Here is an 18,226-nt window from a genome sequence, read left to right as displayed (position 1 = left end):
GTATGATTTCAGTTTCTTTTTGAAGAAACACTACAAACTGTGTTTCGGACAGGTCGGCAATCTACTTGTGGTAATGGGATCCCCGAGTTGGGGTGTCGGGCAAACAATACGTCATCATGTAATTTATAACACAATAATTTAGTAAAAAGGCTAAATGTCACCCATAATCTTTAAGACAAATATTGGTGTTTTTTTTCACAGTTAGTATTAGCATTTAGGATATCTCTCTTTGAAAGATTCCTTTAGCAATTTTTGGGCCGTGCATCAACTTGACACTGAGCTTGACCTAATCAGTGAAACATGTATATTCAATGACGAAATACAAAAATACAGCATTATTTAATCTAAAGATTTAACTCACAAGAGTCCTTCAACGCGCAATTTAGGGATGTAACGATAGTAACATTTCATACTACGGCGTGACCAAAATGATCACCCTTATTATTATGGCACTATGGATAAATTTGCTCAACAAGCAGGCATGTGATTTTTCCGTCTAAAGTCGGAATTCCGTCTTTTTTAATCTCGGGGGGGAGAAAAAAATGTAAAATGTAAACGATTTTGGTTCTCGAGAGAAAGGACGTGTTCACTCAAATAAAAGCAATTTTTATTTGAGTGTTTGTATATGCATATCTTTCGTTTGTATTTGTTAAAGTTTTTGTTCTTATTTTTTACAACAAAAGACACATTTACTGGGAGCGTCCTGTCCGGTTTTGGTGACGTCATGTTAATCAACTTCCGGTTGTCGTTGCTTCAGTATCGATCACTCTGTCTTGAGCTCACAGGCCTACTGCGTCATGTGGCTTTAATGTGCGCAGTTTAATGTCTTAATTGCTGACACAGTTATGTGGTTATACCCGCTCATATAGGGATATGTTGTTATTTATCGGAGAAAGACGTTAATGTATTGTTTTAGTGTTAGCATTTAAGCTAGCTAGTGCTGACGAGTTTCTCCAGTCCGTCAGTTTAGACTTAGACAACTTTTATTGATATATAATGGGAATTGTTCTGTTATCAATCACTGTTTTACAATAATTTTACGGTCTATTATTATAATTATTGTTTCATCTTTAGTGAAGACTCTTGCTTTTGAAATTGTTTACTTTGAAAGTTTCACTTCCGTTTACGTTTTTATGCGCATTGATGTTAACTTTCCTGCCACTTTAAAATATTTGAGGCAATATTTATTGACTTCTACATGTCTGTCTTTTTAAAAGAAGTGAACTGAAGTAATGTGGTAATACTGTAAATAAACTGTAGATAATAACACTGATCAATGTGACACCTGTGTATGTGAAATGAACACAAGATGTAAATATTAGTGACTAAATACTGTTGGGACTGAATCATATACAGTGATTCATTAGGATAATTGGGGTATGTATTTTCTATTAATGATGTTTTCATGTCTTTAAACACTAAAATATTTTCTTCAAATGGTGCTGTCTTTGTTAATTTTTGCATGTTAAATTGGTGAAAAACCAGACCCCCAGAAATGTTTTCAGTCTCTTTTATTGTGGTCAAATCACATGTCTGAACAAGTACTTATACACAACAGGTGTATTTAATCATGGCGTGGCACCATGGCAAAATAAAAAATATTACACCTTTTTAAAAATGAGGACAAGAAAACAATTTGTATGAATGGATATTGAGTATATTGCCTATTATTTATGCACTATTGACTCGTGATGCACTGAAAATTCGGCCATTGAAAGACTTTGATCACAGAAACAGTACTGCCGATGTCGGGATGACAAAGGCAAGATGCACATAATTGTCTGGATCAGAGGCAGCATGTCTGCAATGTTGACGTTCTTTAATATATCTGAGATATACAGCGATCGACAAAATGTGCATATCTAATTAATATTAATCGGACTGTGGTGCTCATTTGAGAAGAGAAATTAAAAGGTATATTGTTTTGGACCCCATGCCCGACCAACCCAGCCCTTGGAGCCAATCCTTGCCCTGAAGGTACGGATCTGACTTGCCGACTTCCCTTACCCGCCTTGTTCTAACATGCCAGTTCACCTTGGACAGTGACAATTGCTCTACAACTGCAAGGGAAGCTCAGCTTCTCTTAAAATATAATATATGTGGTCAAATATGTATTTTCATGTTTACGGTTCATGGACCAATTATGCGCCAGAATGCATTCGAATTTTGTTCAGATTGAGTTAGTTTCGCAACAGGTGATGCGCCTTTCTTCTCATTCATTCTCATAGCGTCACAGTGCGTTAAAATGTGTTAAAGCAGAGCTTCTATTGACTTCAGTAGAGGAGCATAGAGTGAGTGTGCTGTTCAACTGTAGCTAGACTGGACAATCATTGGGTAAATGGTCGGCGTCCCGGCCACGGACGCCGAGCGTTTCTGGAAGTGCATAAGAATTGGGCTTGGTCTTGACTGGCAAATGCCGGGCTTCTGCATGGTGATTGGATGATCTGTCTGAGGCTGGAATACTGCCTATGTTATATTGTACAATAAGCAGCAAAATAAAAAAAATTGAGAAAATTGATACAAGAAAAATTATGGTGTAGATGAATTACACAAACCACAAATTTTTAAATGTACGTACATTTGTTATGCCTTTTCAAAGAAATATGTCAAATTTACCTGGCCACGCTCCAAACCTCACACCCCAACGCCACAAGTAAATATTGCGGCCTGTCATGGTTACTGATTGTTAGGTAAAGCAGTGTTAGGGTGGGAACGTAATATCATCATGTCATTTGTGATGTCTTAATAAAAGACTATAGATAAATGTTATCCCCATATTTTTACAGATACAGTTTTCTTTAATAATATCAACTTGTCAGTTTTTTGTCATTTAAGTTATGCCTTTATCTCTATTTTCAAAATTTTAAACAGAGTTTTTAATTTAAGTTATGTACATTTTTATGTAAATGTATATGATGTATCGGGACAGATCCACAGTTTGAGCAGAAATAGGTCGTATAGAATTAACTATATAAAACATTAACAAAATGCTGTGTCACATGAATGAGTTGACATGAAAAAAACACAATGTAAAAAACAAAACCCGGTGTTTACTTTTTCCATATCAAAATAAAACACAAAGCAGTTTAGCTAATGAAGATGAAGTCTAATAAACAAGCTTTGTTCTTCTCCAATGCCTCCTTAGAGTTTCAGTACAACAGTTTGCCCCCCCCCCCAAAAAAAACACGGAGTGATACCTCTCACTTCGAATATTTAATCTTCAAAGCCTGCGTTCAGTTCAATGAGATTACAAAACATTTTAGCTGGTGTGGATGTTATTTGAACACTGATACAGTTTGCACTTAAATAAAGGAGGAGTACCGTATTTTTCCGAGGATAAGTCGCTCCGGAGTATAAGTCGCACTTGCCGAAAATGCATAATAAAGAAGGAAAAAAAATATATATAAGTCGCACTGGAGTATAAGTCGCATTTTTGGGGGAAATGTATTTGATAAAACCCAACACCAAGAATAGACATTTGAAAGGCAATTTAAAATAAATAAAGAATAGTGAACAACAGGCTAAATAAGTGTACGTTATATGATGCATAAATAACCAACTGAGAAGGTGCCTGGTATGTTAACGTAACATATTATGGTAAGAGTCATTCAAATAACTATAACATATAGAAAATGCTATACGTTTACCAAACAATCTGTCACTACTAATCACTAAATCCCACTAAATCTAGTCTCTTACGTGAATGAGCTAAATAATAATATTTTATATTTTACGGTAATGTGTTAATAATTTCACACATAAGTCGCTCCTGAGTATAAGTCCACCCCTGGCCAAACTATGAAAAAAACTGCGACCTATAGTCCGAAAAATACGGTAAACATCCCAGTAAACAAAGAAATGACTTTATAAACAAATTGTGACAACGTTCACAACACATCGCCTGCTGCAAAACATCAAACCGTTTTCTCCTTCGCTGTATACTTTTAGTGTGGGGACAAATGCGCCTGTCTCCAATATTATCCACACCTGTCACCATCTTAACTCAGCAGTGTGTTCTTAAATGCACACCGGCAAGCAAGGGAAAATGACGTTGAACCAAGCGCTTGGCTCGGTTTACTCTCAGGGGAAATCTCCGCAGCAAAGTCCGTGTAGTTAGTCCACCATGATTATCAAGCAAAATGATGCTAATGCGCATGCGCCTGACTTTGTGTTTCCTAAAATGCATTAATAAATGACGTTTTTTTGGTAATTAAAAAATTGAATGATATTACTAACCGTCGGGAATTTTATCGCAAATTATCATTAACCATTTACCGTTACATTCCTCGTCCATTAACAAGTAAAAAGTCATGGACGGTCACGGAATGTTCTTGCCGCAAATGTTGGTTAATTTTTTGGCCATTACGGCGAAAGACGAGGGCGTCGCGGCACTTGCCGCTGTTGCCGCGGTTAAATTTGAGCGCTGATATTTGCATTCTGAGGGAAACCCTACACACCCTGAAATCTTTGAAAGAAGTTTTTTTCTTTTTCTTTTTAAATACACACAGTGTTGGCTTCACAACAGCCATATTGTTTTTATTTAAATGTTTAAATATGTTTATATTCTTCCATTTTAATTTGATTTGTAGATGTTTTAGGTTTTTTTTTAATAAAATGCAAAATGGTTGTTCACTTTGTTTTCTCCGTCAGTGTCGACTCGACATGGTCTAATTTAGATTGATCACTTAAATCTAAGACAGCACAGCCTTTGTTTCATGTGAATATCTTAGTTGTTCAAACAGTCATGTGTTCATACAAGGTTAGATTGGGCTCCGACGTTTCTCAATGGAGAAAGACGTTAAGGTTTCTTGTATTCATGTCAGCATTCAAACTAGCTAGAAACTAACGCTTTTCAATCAGTTTCTCAACCATTTTAAATTGATACAGAAATACCGACCCCCGGTTATCATTGTTACTGTTTATTGGTTAATCTCTAGCACAATTACACTTCTGGTTTCCCTGCATTAATACGCGTGCGCAGATGAATTCCAATTAAGGGCACGTCTTGTAAACATCAATAAACTTTGGCATTTAATGCAAAAGGATATCTAGACCAGGGGTGGGCATTACGTCGATCGCGAGCTATCGGTCGATCGCGGAGGGTGTGTCAGTCGATCACAAGCCAGGCATTAAAAAAATAGACATAAAAGTGAGCAATCATCAATCTTCACCAAGACTTCACTTTCGTCAGTTGTTTGACATTCTCGGCACCAGAGGATCTTGTGAGCGGACGCTGGCTGCTGCTAGCTCATTATTAGGAAAAAAAACACTGACAGGACGAGAGAAACACTTATTTTTTCAACAGAGTCTTGGGCCGTACCTGGTGTCAAAACTCTAAAGACCGACTGCACTGTTCCTGTCATCACCATAAAAGACCTGCTTCATCCAGCCTGTGCTAACAAAATAAGAGTCTCAGAAAGCTAGCGTGCACAAGCTAGCAAGCTACGGAGTTTGATGCCAATGTATTTTTCCCCCGCCCTCAGCGACCGCTCCCTCTCCTCGCTCGCCCACACTCTCACTGACGTCACTCACCTGCTGTCAACACATTAAAGGGCCACAAAGTGTTTAAAAAGGAGTTAGCAAGTTGGACAAACGAGATGCCAAAGCCAACCACTTTCATGTGGTAATAGACAGAAAGGAGGACTTTTTTTCTCCTTCATTTGAAAATGCGGACGTTATCAGCACCACTGTCTGATTCCGATCAATGCAAGTCATCAGAATCAGGTAAAAAAAACAACTTATGTTCTTGTCTTCATGAAAGAAAATAATCTATATGTGTTAAATATGCTTGTATTATCTTTAAACACCATTAACTTGTTAACAAAAATGTCTCTTTCATAAATAGATTATAAATATGAATGAGGTAGATCTCCTCGACTTGGTCAATTGAAAAGTAGCTCGCCTTCTCTAGACTATTTAACACGATGGCTAGATGTTGACTCAAAGACGACAAGCAGAACCTGAGAGACTGCTGACATATTGCATCACAGCATGGTACGGCAACTGCACTGCTGCAGACAGGGCGAGGCTCCAGAGAATGGTAAAGGCAGCACAGTGGATCATCAGCTGCCCTCTCCCCCCTCCCCGATAGACATTTACACCTCCCGCTGCCTCAGCATAGCTACCAGCATTATCAAGGACATCTCCCACCCTGGCTTTGACCTGTCTGACCCGCTGCCCTCAGGAAGGCAGTACAGGGTCATCAGGTCTAAGACAAACAGACTCAAGAACAGTTTTTTCCCTAAAGCCATAACCACAGTAAACTCTCATAGGCACAGATATTATGGTTTAGTAACTCTGTGTGCAATTTTAACTTTCCACCCACAGTCTGAATGCTTCTGTATATATTAGAGATGTCCAATAATATCGGACTGCCCATATTATCGGCGAAAAATGCTTTAAAATGTTATATCGGAAATGATCGGTATCGGTTTCAAAAAGTAACATTTATGACGTTTTAAAACGCCACTGTACGAAGTTGTGCACGGACGTAGGGAGAAGTACAAAGCACCCATAAACCTTAATGGTACTGCCTTGTCCTGCCGGCCCAATCACATAATATCTACAGCTTTTCACACACACACACAAGTGAATCCAATCCATACTTGGTCAACAGCCATACAGGTTATTCTGAGGGTGGCCTTATAAACAACTTTAACACTGTTGGCATTTTTTTCCCTAACTTGAGTTGATTTATTTTGGAAAACCTTGTTACATTGTTTAATGAATCTTGCGGAGCATCACAACAAAATTAGGCATAATAATGTGTTAATTCCACGACTGTATATATCGGTATCGGTTGATATCGGAATCGGTAATTAAGAGTTGTACAATATCGGATATCGGCAAAAAAGCCATTATCGGACATCCTTGGTATATATGTATGTAGTATAATATTTAAACAAACATTCAGAACATTTGTTCTCAGTACTTGACTGTGCAACTTACCTCCTTTTTGCACTATTTTTCTTTTTCTCTCCTTCCTATGTTTTGCATATTTGTAGACTGTGGCACAGATACTGGAGTTACTTTTAATCTCATTGTACCTGTGTATAGTAACAATAAAAGGCATTATATTCTATTCTATTCTGTTCTATTATGCAGGCATCAACACCTGTCACTGTTTAGGAACAGCAGTATGGACTCTAATGCATGCCGTTAGACTTTTAGGGAGCTACTTCACGGGGGGCCGACACGGCCGTGAAAATGTGGCTGATTTGATATGCAGCAGAGCCTGTTTTTAAATGTATGTCATGTAAATATTGCCAATGAGCACTTTCATTTAATCGTCATAGCCAAAATCGTGAATACAATTTGATTAATTGTAATGCCATGTCTTCCAGTCCCTACTTTTGTACTGCTATCTGTAATGAGAATTTGCAAGATGTAACTGTGGAGGAGTAGTTGCAGTACAATCAGCTATGCTGCGCACGCAATTGTGTACACGTTTGTGTCGATGTTCGTTAGCCAAAAGTGTACTGCTATCTGTAATGAGAATTTGCAAGATGTAACTGTGGAGGAGTAGTTGCAGTACAATCAGCTATGCTGCGCACGCAATTGTGTACACGTTTGTGTCGATGTTCGTTAGCCATGCAAACTCGTAAACCTGAACATTTTCACCGCCTGCATCGGGCCTCGATAAGTTGCTGTGCAAACCCAAAATATCCTGTGGTAATCTTATCTGAACTACTAACTAAACGGTTTGTTTCTCTTTCACCCCCAGGTGCTGACATAATAAAGTTCAGCCGGCTGTGCATGTTTTGCGACGAAAAACCAACCAGCTGCAACGGCCGAGGAAGCTGCCAGGTGGAGTGTGGCATCACTGCCATTTGTGCCCACAATGAAGAAGTGTGTGTCGCTATTTGGTAAGGGTCTATTTTGATGTGATGTCATGACAGTACCAAAGTAAAAACCAAGGGGAAATGATCTGGTTCATCCTATTCGTCGAGCCTTGAGTCATTTCCTTATTCAAAAGGCTTTCACACTCATGGACTGTCAAGACAGGAATATGGCATCACTGACTGAATGGGAGACACAGCTGTAGGCTGTCAGATGCAGTCTTGTGTTGGGTGTTACAGGCTTTAAGGCAGCACTGCTGTTTGTCATTAAAATAGTGATGTAAGATGCTTGTTCTGAGGTTCGCAAAATGCTATGCACATGGACGACCAAACTGGTTTATGCAAGCTATTGGCACAAAGCTCTCAGAATTTCAAATATGTACACTTCTTTTCCTCATTTCCTCACATCTTTGCTTGCATTGGCAAAGATTGTACAATTTGAACTAAATCGGTATCGGCTGATTTCAGGAATAAAAGAATCTGCTCCATACATTGTGAAGCTGCTCCCCTAAACTAACTACCGCCATTACAGAAAGTAAACTGCATTTCTTAATAACTTCAGTTAGGGTTGGGCGATACGGCCTTTTATTAATATCTCAATATTTTTAGGCCATGTCACAATACACAATATATGTCTAAATATTTTGCCTTAGCCTTGAATTAACGCTTGATGCATGTGATCACAGCAGTATGATGATTCTATGTGTTTACATTAAAACATTCTTGTTCATACTGCATTAATATATGCTCATTTTAAACACTCATGCAAAGAGGAAAATCAAAACTAAGTCAGTTTACCAAAACTGTATTTATTAAACAGTTATTAAGCAGTGGCACAAACATTCATGTCATTTCCAGAACAAAGTGCAAGATTGTCAGAGACATTTTAAAACAAGCTATTAGTGCACTTTTGTGCATGATGTCACTAACATGACATATCAACACAGCACTAAATTAAAGTGCACTTTTTGTACAATAGTTTAAAGGCCTACTGAAACACACTACTACCGACCACACAGTCTGATAGTTTATATATCAATGATGAAATATTAACATTGCCAATGTTAATTATTAAATAATTAAATAAGAAATAATAATTAAATATTAACGCATGCCAATACGGCCTTTTTAGTTTACTAAATTGCAATTTTAAATTTCCCGCGAAGTGTCCTGTTGAAAACGTAGCAGAATGCTGACATGTACGCGTGACGTCACGGCCTGTTAGGAAACATTAGCACTGCGCACACACACAGCTAAAAGTCGTCTGCTTTAACTGCATAATTACATCGTATTTTGGACATCTGTGTTGCTGAATATTTTGCAATTTGTTCCATTAATAATGGAGAAGTCAAAGTAGAAAGATGGAGTTGGGAAGCTTTAGTCTTTAGCCACACAAACACACGGTGATTCCTTGTTTAAAATTCCCAGAGGTGAAACTTTACTATGGATCAGAGCGGTCAAGCGAACAGGGATCCCGACCACTTGCCAACCAGCAGTTTTCGGTGAGGAAATTGTGGTAAAAAGTCGCCACTTACCGGAGATCAGCTGAGCTTGTGCCGTCCGTACAGCTGCTGTCAACTTTCATCAGACACTGGCGTCAACACACCCGTGGATACACCCTTCCGACTATCAGGTAATATTAAACTCACTAAAACACTAGCAACACAATAGAAAGATAAGGGATTTCCCAGAATTATCCTAATAAATGTGTCATCTGAATCCATCACAATGCAATCGCGTTTTTTTTTTTTAAACTAGATTATTTTTTTTTTCTAGTCCGTCACTATAAATATCCTCAAACACGAATCTTTCATCCTCGCTCAAATTATTGGGGAACTTGTTGTTTTCTCGGTCCGAATAGCTCTTTTTGTTGGAGGCTCTCATTAAAAACAATGTGAGGATGTGAGGAGCCATCAACGGGTGACGTCATTGTCTGCGACTTCCGGTAAAGGCAGGGCTTTTCTGTCAGCGGCCTAAAGTTGCGAACTTTATTGTCGATGTTCTCTACTAAATCCTTTCGGCAAAAATATGGCAATATCGTGAAATGATCAAGTATGACACATAGAATGGACCTGCTATCCCCGTTTAAATAAGAACATCTCATTTCAGTAGGCCTTTAAAACAAATGAAGTGCACTTTTGTGCATGATGTCACACAAGATATTTCAATAACTGTCAAATAAAAATGAGCAAAATAGGAAATTAAATAGTGTATGTCTTTCGCTATATGGTAGGTTCCTGCGAACGTTATCTCTTGTTGTTGGCTATTTTTTTCATACGGTGTTGATCTGGAAACGGTTGCTTCGGCATTTTGTGGGGGTGGCACCAACGGAGATGTTGACATGCGCAGTTTCAAGAACTCTTCATTCTATAGTGGGTGACTTTTCAAATTATGCTGCAAATTAGCAATAATGCTTCTTTTTGTAGCAACGCTTTTGCTGCATACTTGACATATTACGGTTGTCTGTTCAACATATTCCCGCTTGAAGCCAAACGACCCCCAGACGGTGGACCCCGTGCTATTTTTGGGGGGAATTAATTATTCTTCCTTCATTTGTTGCCAGATTTGCACCTTTTTTTCTTGGGTATTACCACTCGCATCACTCCGCTAGTATCACAGCTAATGTTACCCATGCCACTACCTCTATACTCGGCGAGGGCGTATGACGTTGCACGCCCGACAGTATGTGACGTATGTAAGAAAGTGCGCTTGTTTTATGTCTCTGTGAGGAGGAGAGACAAGAAAAGGTGAAGAAAAGCCTGTAGTCTAATGCCAGCAGCTAAAAACAACTGCGTGAGACGGTATACTCGAATATCACAATATAGTCATTTTCTATATCGCACAGAGACAAACCCACGATATATCGAGTATAATCGATATATCGCCCAGCCCTAACTTCAGTATCATTATCAAGTAGGGCTATATAAGTAAACATTGATTGATTGATTGAAGTATTGCATATCACTGGAGGATAAGGGGTGAACTTGTTATACACCGAGAGAAAGCCAGGAGCATGCACGCTAATGGCTAAGCTAACCTGGCTTGAAACGATATCTGTGAAAATAAAGTTTAAGAAGTGTAGTTGGTACCACGTTATAGAAAATTACCAATTAGATGAGAGTCTCGAAAGAGGATTATTGAGGTGATGATAATTAACTTAGGGGAGCGACTTCACACTATGTATGGAGATGCACAGTTAGCCGCCTATCAGCAGATGGACCATAATTTCATAAAGCGTCAGCCAGAGAGGATCGACTTTCGTGATCAGCATTAAGATATTAAACAGCATTAGCCGATCACATACATTTTCATCAAAATCGTCCGATACGGTGGCAAATCGATCGACGCATCCCAACTGAAAACCGAACTGACTTCAGTGACTGTTGGTTATTTGTGACTGTGTTTTTCTAATTTTTTAAGGAGGAAAAAAGACGACAATGCCACATTTGACACGGTCTGCCACAACCCAGCTGACAAGCTGTATGGCCTGGTCCTGGAGGACTACAACAATAGCAAGTGTGAGATGAAAGAAAGGCACGGTATGGGCTCTTCCTTTTTCATCTGCTCCTGCTCTGAGGATGAGTGCAACCGCGATATCATCTTTAACTCCTGTAAGTACAGCTTTCACCGTTATTTTTAGAAATAAGACCGCTTTGAAATTTTACCGACATAACTATGCAGATTTGGGATGGGACTTTATGGTTAAGAATTGTGTTGATTGGATTGAGCCGATAATAGACTTAAAAAGTTGCACTGTTAATGAATGAATGAACTAGTCAGTCATTATCCCCAAAGTGGATCAAACCGCTCAAACAGACTTCTGTCAATTGAAAATAAAAGGTAAGTAATTAAGAAATGGAAACATGAAAAAAAAAAAAAAAGAATTCAGTCAATTTTGGGGGTTTTTTGTAAGCCGTTCTAAAAAGGTAAAACAAAAAAACAGAATCATACAAAAATATGGTGGCTTATTTAGCAGTCGGACTCTATTAAAAAAGCAAAAAGATTGAGTCCACCAACATTTGGGAGAAATGTTCTGATTCTGTGGAATTAAACACGGATTGAAGGCTGGGCTGTGCAGCAGCCAGTGAAAGTTGGAAGATCACGGCCCATGCTGGACAGCTACAAAGCAGATGGATGATATATATTGTCTCTACTCATTATTACTGATAAACAATATTATTGTCAGCATTGTTTTGAGACCAATTTAAACACTAATCAAATCCATCCATCCACTCGGGTCAATTTAATGTTGCCAATCAAATCAGTATGTATAAAAATAATAATAATGCCGTAAACTGTTATATTTTATTAGTATTTTTACCATTGTAATTGGAAGGCCAATAATTTTTGAATATTTTAACTAAAACAATGAAAATAACATTCCCTCTCAATTTTTTTCCAAAAAATCTCATGAACTGTTTAAAGAATAAGTATACCAATCAATGCCACTAAGTTTCATATCAGGACTATTCAACTACATAATGAAGAGCGCCACAGTTTCAAGGGCCCAAGGGTTCAGGGGCCGGACATCGAAATGTTGAAGTTTCGCAAGAAAGTGCCTTTGTAGGTTAGAGTGCGTTTACTTTATTGCAAGGTAAACACATCGGCTTTTACACTGCACTGTCAGTAAATTCATCATAATGTCCTCGCTACTTATTTCTAGCATTTGCAGCTAGTTAAAAGCCTGAAGAAACAGAAGCTCCAGAGGTTTTGTTGAGGATTGATGTTAGTTTTATTGGATGCTTTTCCTTCCTCAATTTTATTTCTTCACATGTTTTTTATATTAGACTGAAAAAAAAAAGTATAACATCCATTGTGTATTTTTACATAGTGTCCATTGTGTATTCTAAATAAATAAAATAGAAGGTTTAGAGTTGATATATCCACACAATAAATTTACACATTTTGTAATTACACAAGATTCACACACCAAACATTGCACACACTGAATGGCCCTGTTCACTCTGCACAGCCAATCTGATTTTTTTGTCCTCAATTTACACAACTGATTTTTTTTTCTCCAGTTTACACGCCCCAAAGTCTTTCAAATCTGATCTTTGGCAACAGGAGATAGTGCTGAATCTGATTGGAATCTGATCTTTTCAAATGTGACTGCATTCTAAACACAATGCGACGTGAATGCGACCTGAATATGATTTTTTTTCGTCAGTTTTGGGCGAGCTAAGTCATTCCTGTGCACCGGGAAAGACATAGTCGCCAGCGGAAATGGATATTTCATCACAAGAACCAGTTTAGTTTTTTATTGAAGACAACCAAATTTTCGGTGCATCACTTGTCAATAGTGCGCAAATACTAGGCTGTATGTATGATATGAATATATATTTTGATTCCGCAGAAATTGCGGTTGTTGAAAGACCTGAATTGGCACTGTGGTGCATTTGCTTACATGTGAGTTGAAATATAAAGCTCCCGTAGATCCACGCTGATGTCCATGCCTCCTCTACTTAACTGCCATAGTCTCCCAAATATATTACACTTTATACATCCATACATATATTATATTACTTGAATTTACTTTCACGTACAAAAACACTGTACATTGTAGAAGCAGCGACTTCCTCCCAATCAATTTCCTTTTTCATTTTATCGAAGTGCGCATGCAAGTGATGTCAAGGCCACATTGGAGCATGTGCGTGTTTACACTGGAGTCTGATTTAAAAATCACATTTTACTTGCAATGTTAACATTCAGCTGTAATAAAAATCAGATCTCAAAAAAATCTTATTTGGGCCACTTTGGCCTACAGTGTAAACGTAGTGTGAGTGACTTATCACAATTAAACCTAAGGTGTAGCACTGTCGCCCTCTACTGCTCAAATTTAGTGCTATATAGTTATGTTATACTGCTTTAGCTGGTCATAGCTTACATTGTATGTCTAAAATAATGCCCATTCGGCCTTCGAGGGAGTCACTTAAATGCTGTAAACAGCACCTTGTAAAGTAAGAATGTGTGTTGGTAGTACAGCTCAGTAACTAATTAATTTTGCAAAATAGGTCAAACATCTTGGGCAAACACTAGACTTGAACATTATACTTGAACATTTTAACCTGCATCACCGTTCTCCTTTTATGTGAACATGTGAACTGAAAACCTGCCAATAGAAACAATCCAGATGTTAAAAACTTAAACATTCATTGTGACAGAGTTCAGTTTCTTAGATGTCTTGGTTAGGAGGTACAGTACAGTAACAGGTTTGTTTTAAGGAATAACTTCTCACTCTGTGAAAATCCAAACAAACCGTCTGAAGCTATGTTGAGGATTTCAGACATGTGGTTTCCTGTTTAGAAAAAAAAAAGAGTGAAGCAGGGAACTTGCCTGGGCAGGCAGCGAGATGCCCTCCCGAATACTTCCTTAGCTCCCAGACACACCTGCCAGATTTCCAACCTCAGACATAAACTATGAACATATACAATATGTGGTTGACTGGGTAATGGTTTGGAGCACTTTGCCTCTCTAGTGCAGACACTAACTTTAGCTCCTGAGACACCAGACATTCCTCAGGGAAGGGTTGGGTTTGTCCTCTGTTCCGTTCTTCAGTCCTTGCAATAATGCTTTCTGCAATACATGGCTGTTTTGTTTATAACCGTGCCAAAAAGTACAAATAAGAACATATTACTTTTCTTTGAACAGGGACTTTAGTTCAATTGATTTTATTCCAGACATGCTTTCAAGGTTATATTGTAGCGGAGACTCAAGTGCAATAAAAATGTATGGCCTTTTTCAATTTTGTTTGATGTTCCAAGGATCCAACCTTGTATTTGTTGGAAATTTAAATACATTTTCTGTTGTAGCAATTATGGAATAAAATTAAGTCTGTTCGAGTAACTTTTAGCATATTGTCATCTAAATGCAAATTGTCATACATTTAACTTTTTGTAATGGAAAAACAATCACTATTTTCCTCATGAGCTTATCACAGATCCCTTGCCCGTCTTGACTCATCCGTCCATGTTTTGCTGACCATATTTTCTTAGAATTTGATGATGAATTGTTCCACCACCAAAATGTTTAAACTCCAAATGTCCACTGTATACCTTCTGTAACTTGGCAAAAAGCGGTTTCCTTCTAACATTCATTTGGTATTTCTTCTATTTATTTTTGTCCAGACAAAGACTCTCAGGTTGCTGTCATCTTGGTGAGTCTGGTTCCTCTGCTGGTCACGGCTATATTGGTGATTTCGTCCTTCTACTGTTATCGAGTCTACCTCCAGCGCAAGGCTAATGCTAAACGCAAGAAAGGCGGCCCACACGACTTTAGTGACGCTCGCGCTATCATGGTTGACGATGAAGGTTCTGACAGCAGCTCCACGCACGCCAATAACCTCAATCACAACACTGAGTTGTTGCCTATTGAACTGGATGTCCAGGTGGGAAAAGGTCGTTTTGCCGAAGTTTATAAAGCCAAACTGAAGCAGGGATCCACAGTCAGTGACGAGCAGGGCTTTGAGACTGTGGCAGTAAAGATTTTCTCATACGAGGATTACGCATCCTGGAAGAATGAGAAGGACATTTTCTCGGACGCCGACTTGAGACATGAAAATGTGCTCCACTTCCTCACAGCAGAGGAGAGGAAGATCCAGAGACAGTACTGGCTGATCACAGCGTACCAGCCAAGGGGGAACCTCCAAGAATACTTGACCCACCATATCGTCAGCTGGCATGAGCTGTGGTTACTGGGAGGATCGCTTGCTGGTGGACTGGCACATCTTCACAGTGACCACTCCCCATATGGCCGATACAAGGTGCCTATTGCACACAGGGACATTAAGAGCTCCAACATACTCGTGAAGAGTGACCTGACCTGCTGCCTCTGCGACTTTGGCCTCGCACTCCGGCTAGACAACTCCCTGTCTGTGGATGAGCTGGCAAACAGTGGACAGGTAACCTTCACACGATCAATCCAATTTTCTTAATCAGATGTTTCATAATCTTTTTATCCTAATGCCTGAAATTTTATTTTTCCAACTTGAAACAGTTGATGGGTTTATTATACTGTAGATTTGGTCTGTTGGGGTTCTATACATAATGGTAAAAAATCTAAATGAAGAACTTTCTCTTTACCTATCGGTTGAAAGAAAGACTAATGTTTGGCGGATAAATTAATATTAAGTACAGCATGAAACACAATTTGGATGACTTGATAACTTGACAATCTACCAGGCATCACATTACAATGCACTTTAAAGGGGAAGTGAATTTCATGTGGAATTTGCCAATCATTCACAATCCCTATGTGAGGCAAAAACACATGATTTTCGTTTGTTTATGCATTCAAATTTGTAATACACGGCAAATACGAGGTGGCTAACAAAGCAGCTAATGGGAGTACACTATTCCGTCTATAAAGCCCTCTAAAAAACATCCAAAAGCCGCCAACAATACTAGTATTAGCGATATTTTTTATTAAGTGCTAACACAAATTATTTTTAGCGGCACAGTGATCACAGAGGGCTAACATACAGTATTGAGCTGCTGCTGCATTGCCTCTAAATTGATAGAAGTACATTTGAGATTATAAATCATGCATCTCACTTGTATGGCAGAATGTTGTGGACATAAACTGAAAAGTTGATCAACTTTAACATCCAACTTATACACGAAGATGGCGAGAAAGACACAAAAAGATGTTCATTTGCGGCTCCTTTTGTTTATAATCTGTAAGAGGATTATGAATAATTCTTCATCTAAAGGGGAAGATACTGTACGAACAGTCAGCCGGCATCCTAGTGAGAGCAGACATTGTACAGGGTGTATATAAAATGATGGAGACTTTTGGATGTTTTTTAGAGCACTTTAGACACATAGACAGAATAGAGCGACTCCCATTGGCTCTAGCTGACTTTTGCTAGTGTTTATTTATGAGTTAGACTGCATAAAAAACAAAAACATATGTATGCTTGTCTCACATAAGGATTAGGAATGAAAAAAATTGAAAGTTTTGAGCTAATTATCCTTGACCACTCGGTGCAAAGAATCCAATCCGATGTCAAGCTAGCCACATACAGTACATCAGGAGTCATTAACTATATTTGCAGACTTGCGGACGTGTATGGATACGCAATTTGTTCTTACCACACATTTTGACCCTTTTAATATGCTTGTAGAGTACGCATTTTCGTTGGTCAGGTGCCTAAAACTTGGTTTAGACCCCTAGTATGCTCCAACAGCTTACTCCTTTGTTTCAGCTTTAATAACAATACCTTTAACTTTCTTAATTACCATTTTTCACTCGCAAAGAAGGAAGCCAACAAGCTAAACAGTCGAGAGAGTTATGGTTGCTCCCAGAGTTAAAGTCCCGTACCTCACTAAAGCTTTAAAAAGGGCTATGAAAGCGTGGTTATCTAAAGTGCAGCCCTATGGCCATTAGCCTACGCAATGCATCATAAAATACATTCAAAGCCTTAAAATAATGCATTTGGATGATTTGCAGAGGATGAGAGAGTCTTATTGTGTGTGGCGTTGTCAACACCAAGTCTTAAACCAACTTTTATCCTACTCTTAGGGTCCAACACTTTATGATTAAACATCTCTTAGGAAGTACTCATAGTAGGTCAGGGGTTTTCAAAGTCTAACATTATGAGCCTCCTTCTATGTAGCCAAACAGCTTCTGCGACCACCCCTGAATATGTTGTGTCAGCATACTTTCAGTGCATTTGAAATGGGCTTTCAAACCTTTTTAATATTGTGCAGTAAAAATGACAAACATTACACTGTACATGAGCTCCCGAGTTTTTAAAGTCTAACATTGTGATCTGGTGTCAGCCACTTGTCGCCATCTGATAGGTTTAAGGCAAAACTACAGTTTTCAATGTTGTTTCACTTCATATTGAGAAGACCTCAGCCTTTGATGGTTTGCTTTGGTATGTACATTTTTATATCTGCACTGCCCTGTGTGTATGGCACCAACAATAATCTTGTGGTGCTGTGGTTTCTCTTTTAATTATCCCTTTAAAAATATGTCGTGTTACACTGGAATAATGTTCTCTCCTGTGTGTTCTCAGGTGGGAACAGCCAGGTACATGGCTCCAGAGGTCTTGGAGTCCAGGATCAACCTGGAAAACATTGAGTCCTTTAAACAGGCCGACGTGTACTCAATGGCACTCGTACTGTGGGAAATCATTTCCAGGTGCAGCGCTATCGGAGGTAAGATTCTGGTTATTCTGAAGATGTCTGTCGTTTAGTCAACAAGTCTTGATGTGATTTGGCAAGACATAAACTGATTAAGCGTGATGCATGCGATGGAGAAAAATTGGAGAGTCACCATAATTGTTGTGGAAATCAATATAAGAATTAATTTCTTTGCTTTATAAAACAAAAAAGAAAAATAGAATGTGCAACTTATTTGACTTAACATTTACTATCTTATTT

The 18,226-nt window shown here is 38.5% G+C and overlaps 1 protein-coding gene across 2 annotated transcripts in view; it reads left to right on the top strand.

Annotated features, from left to right (window-relative positions):
* Positions 1-18,226, top strand: part of tgfbr2b (transforming growth factor beta receptor 2b) — a 64,081-nt gene that overhangs the window by 12,371 nt on the left and 33,484 nt on the right. The window contains exons 2-5 of one of the 2 annotated variants that reach the window (XM_061882128.1): positions 7,724-7,865; positions 11,259-11,449; positions 14,966-15,738; positions 17,860-18,001. In XM_061882128.1, the coding sequence (XP_061738112.1) occupies positions 7,724-7,865; positions 11,259-11,449; positions 14,966-15,738; positions 17,860-18,001 (1,248 nt within the window). Of the gene's footprint in view, positions 1-7,723; positions 7,866-9,303; positions 9,472-11,258; positions 11,450-14,965; positions 15,739-17,859; positions 18,002-18,226 lie in introns of those variants that run through there. The other variant, XM_061882129.1, reaches the window with a different exon arrangement.

This window comes from Nerophis ophidion, linkage group LG21 (genome assembly GCF_033978795.1).
Source record: "Nerophis ophidion isolate RoL-2023_Sa linkage group LG21, RoL_Noph_v1.0, whole genome shotgun sequence".
NCBI classification, from domain to species: Eukaryota; Metazoa; Chordata; class Actinopteri; order Syngnathiformes; family Syngnathidae; genus Nerophis; species Nerophis ophidion.
This window is presented reverse-complemented; position numbering and strand designations above follow the sequence as displayed.